Raw genomic sequence first — 3,993 nt, 5'->3', positions numbered from 1 at the left:
GTGCTGTGTGTCATGTCTGTACTTTCCTATTTGATACCAAGTTTAAGCATTAGATGCCAAAAACATGAGAATGGATCCTCCATTTCAGCCTTGGAACCCTCAAATGCCTCTACATAGATTGTAAGGAGTCAACATACCGGTAAATCAATTCCCACTACATGTAAGCATTTGATGGCGAAGTCTACAGTCTATTCGGGACATCTGAGCTGATGAACAATGACTATCCTCATCTATGTAGTTTTACAAGATGGGACAAACACATCTCATTGACACTGAGGTTTAAAACATTTGTGAAATCAGTGTTAATCTTTAATTACATACTCTCTGTACATTTACATCACATTGATTCATTTGACCACCAAGTAAGATTTTTTTCCCCAGTGCCATCTCACTGTGCCCGCGTGAAACAGTTTGACACGTCAAGATCATTAATCCCATCAGGGAGATAGTCATGATTAAGGAATTAAGTTCTTTCCATGCCAGGATAAACTCCGGCCTATTATTAGGGCCCAGCTTTTACTGGACAGTCATGACTTCCAATAATACTGAAGAGTCACTCGTTTACAGTCTAATTATTATGGAATGATTGAGTCGTTGTATACTGGCCTTGCATTACTCTTCATCAATCCATCCAGTATGCTTTTATAGTTCCTTATTGGGCAAAGGGTTTTTCTGCATTGTGGTCTCCTGTCCCCCCTGGTAACTGATGTCCATGTTGTGTTCTGCAGCTAGCAGCGGAGTCCCAGACCCGTTTATGCTGTGTTGCCAAACATGCCGTGACAATGACATAGGAATTGGCTACACGACACAAACAGATCTGGGACTCAGGCTAGCTCCCTGGTGTCAGTTAGCAGTTGACCCCTAGACCTGTCCAGTGGTCAGGCACCATGAGGAAGTATTTGTCCATGGCCTCACAGAAACGGGATCGGTACAGCTCCGGAGACACCACTGTGGGCATCTTACCTGTGAGCGTGACACAAATCACCACAATAACACATTTTATTTGTACAGCAATGTTCATTTACAGGAAGAAATCAAAAGGTCTTTGTATAATAAACTAACTACTAGAGATCTGAAAGGGCACAATCTTAAAATAGACTTCAAGGACTAATGTAGGGGGATGGTGGTGTCTGACAGATGAATTACCTTGCCCTCCCAGGATCCCTGTGGATTTCACCACCATCTCCAGCTTCTTATCCCATGTGAATGTCCGAATGTAATCTGATACAATGGAAGGAATGTTTCTTTTATAAATACAGCAAAGTACAAAGTCATTCAATGCCTTTTTGAAGCAGCATGCATGGATAAATTAGATGTTTTTCTGTAAGCACCAGCAAACAGTTAATCTATGTTTAACAATTATCAATGTTATAGCCAATGAAATTACATTTTCAAGTTTGAAAGCTTTTCTCGCACCTATGATTCCCACCACCAGCTGGTCTGTGGTGTCATCTCGTCCAACCAGCAGAGAGTAGTCTATGATCAGGTGACTAGACAGGAAGTAGGCATCACTGTGTATGGCCGCCCTCAGGATGGCCTTGCAGTGGGCTCTGATGTACAGAGGGTTGTCATGGACCAGCTTCAGTAGGTTCTCATCCAGCAGAACCACCTAATATAGAATAATGTATGCCATTTAGCTGATGCTTTTATCCACAGGTTGTTATTTCAAAAGAGAATGTGTTCTCAATGACATACCTGGTCAAATAAAGATACATGCATAAATAAACAAAGCTACTGACTGTACAGTGAGTGCATACATTTATGTTGTATGTGGCCTCAGCGGGAATCAAACCCACAACCTGGTTAACCCGTGCCATGCTCACCTCACAGCTCTCCTTCCCAGAGTCGGTCTTAACGTTGCGGTTCCTCAGAGAACCCTTGAGGTCGAACACCTGGGCCATCTTCCTGCCATAGAACAGGTTCTCCATGACCAGCAGATCCAGCTTCTTCTCAGAGTTGTTCTGGGAGTTCTTGTAGCCGATCCGGTACACACCCAGGATCTTAGCCAGGGCAGTGGGTCGCTGTGGGACAGACAGGGGGTTTAGGATAGGAATGTGTTCTAATCTCAGAAAATAAACATCCATCACACAAACAATAGGACAACTCCTTGAAAAACATTTAATAAAGTCATTTATTTGAGGAAATCCAATTTAACACCAAAATAGTTCATTATTATCTATTTAAGTCAAATGTAACTATATGGGTAGTGTAGTTTACCTTCTGCTGCACAGCTCCAGTGATGTAGGTGAAGTAGTGAGGGGCAAAATCCAGGAAGGACTGAACCTCTAGTCTGGGCATCTGCTTCAGGATGAATCGGTCATCTGAGTGAGGGAGGGAAGGAGAAAGAAAGAGAGAGAGAGGGACAGAGAGAGAGAGGGGGAGGGACAAAGAGAGCGATAGTATAACCACTACAGACAAATAAATAGCACTACAGGTGGGTGACATGGACTGCACATATTTAAAGGAGTTATCTTGCCCCCAAATAGGACTTCCTGGTAAATACAAGTTAAATAAAACAATATAACTCTGGTGTTGACGGCCACACCTTCGGTGGCGTAGAAGACGGCCCCAGACTTGCCGCCGCGGGCCTGCCAGTTGACACAGTGGGAGAGCGAGCGGACAAAGTCATCCTCTGTACTGTCCATGATCTCCTCTCTCATCTTGTGGAACTCCTCTGCATAGTAGATCCTGCAGTAGAACTTAGCATTGGCATCAGAGAACTCTACGAATGAGAGAGAGAGAGATTAATGACTAGGCCCTATGCTTGTTATTGAGAGAAAGTTTGCGGGCTAAGCACTTCACAGGTAACGCCATCCCAAAGGGCACATAAATCCAATGAGAAACACTCACGTAATTCGATATGAGGGTTTCCGGCTGACTTCTTGTGCTTGTCTCCTATGTCTGCATCTTCTGTTCAAATAAAAATAAAAAGGATGATAGGAATGCCATTAGAACAGAAATGAACTGAGGTAAAAAATACTTCCTAGCACCCCCCCCTCCCATGTTGCCCGTTTACCCTGAGAGGATCCACTACTCACTGAGAGGGTCAGCGTCCATGCTGCTGCGGCACGGACCCATCTGGGAGGAGGCCGTCTCATTGGGCTTGGCTGGGCTGTTCTTGGCCCGGCTCTCTCCGGAGCTACACACCGACAGGATGAGACGAGGCATTATACATCAGGTAACATACACACAGTCAACATCAGCAGAGTTTGTGTGTACCTGATGGTTTGGGTGGTGTCCTCGCCTCCAGCCTTCACCGTTGTCTTTGACAGCTCATCCAGAGCGGTCTTATACTCCTTACAGCTAGAGGTCAGGCCGAGGTCATTCAAATAATATTAGAACATCATAACCACTATAACGACAATAACTTTAGAACAACAACAAGACAACATAACACATCAGTGAGTAAGACGTGCAGAGAATGGAGAAGAAATAGAGCGGAGTGGTTACCTGAGAGCGAATGCAATGATGGAGCTGGGTTCTCTCTCACACACGGCTATGGGCACTCTCTCATGCTCATACATCAGGTAATGCTTGTCTGGGTCACTGACAAACAAAGATCACAACAATGTCAGAAAACATACAGGGCTCAATAATACAACACACTACTTATCTGTCCATTATACAGAGGATACAACCTGGGGTTGGAACCGATTCAGGGAACAGAACCGAAAACCGTAAAATAACAAAGTTTTTCGAAGAACAGAACCGAGAACAAAAGGGATCTATACTGTTCTGAAACATAACCGTTATTTCAGAAGCACGGGAACTGGTTAATAGCGTTCTTTTACATTCCAGGCATTTTTTTTTTTTTTAAGTCCCACAAAAAACACAAAGCACCTCTGCATAGCCCTCACTGTCACTCAGAAGCGTATTCCTGCCCCTCCCTCCGAAGCATGCATAGTTTAATGTAGCCTACTGACGTTATGGCAAGCGGTACCGAAGCGCCAAGTCTAGATCCAAAAGGCTCCTTAACAGCTTCTAACCCCAAGC

At 44.3% G+C, this 3,993-nt stretch overlaps 1 protein-coding gene across 4 annotated transcripts in view; it reads right to left on the bottom strand.

Moving 5' to 3' along the window:
* Positions 1 to 278: 278 nt before the first annotated feature.
* LOC120058337 (1-phosphatidylinositol 3-phosphate 5-kinase-like) overlaps positions 279 to 3,993 on the bottom strand; it is a 28,800-nt gene continuing 25,085 nt past the window's right edge. For all 4 annotated transcript variants that reach the window (XM_039006927.1, XM_039006928.1, XM_039006929.1 and 1 more), the window contains 10 exons: positions 3,451 to 3,546; positions 3,220 to 3,303; positions 3,039 to 3,139; positions 2,851 to 2,910; positions 2,546 to 2,722; positions 2,218 to 2,321; positions 1,824 to 2,021; positions 1,417 to 1,609; positions 1,147 to 1,221; positions 279 to 963 (listed from right to left, as the gene is read on the bottom strand). In XM_039006927.1, coding sequence (XP_038862855.1) covers positions 848 to 963; positions 1,147 to 1,221; positions 1,417 to 1,609; positions 1,824 to 2,021; positions 2,218 to 2,321; positions 2,546 to 2,722; positions 2,851 to 2,910; positions 3,039 to 3,139; positions 3,220 to 3,303; positions 3,451 to 3,546 — 1,204 coding nt within the window. In that variant the 3' untranslated portion in view covers positions 279 to 847. The remainder of the gene's footprint in view (positions 964 to 1,146; positions 1,222 to 1,416; positions 1,610 to 1,823; positions 2,022 to 2,217; positions 2,322 to 2,545; positions 2,723 to 2,850; positions 2,911 to 3,038; positions 3,140 to 3,219; positions 3,304 to 3,450; positions 3,547 to 3,993) is intronic.

The sequence above is a fragment of the Salvelinus namaycush genome, chromosome 13, assembly GCF_016432855.1.
Source record: "Salvelinus namaycush isolate Seneca chromosome 13, SaNama_1.0, whole genome shotgun sequence".
Taxonomy (NCBI): Eukaryota; Metazoa; Chordata; class Actinopteri; order Salmoniformes; family Salmonidae; genus Salvelinus; species Salvelinus namaycush.
Note: the sequence above shows the minus strand (reverse complement) of the source record. Positions and strands in the feature narration are given on the sequence as shown.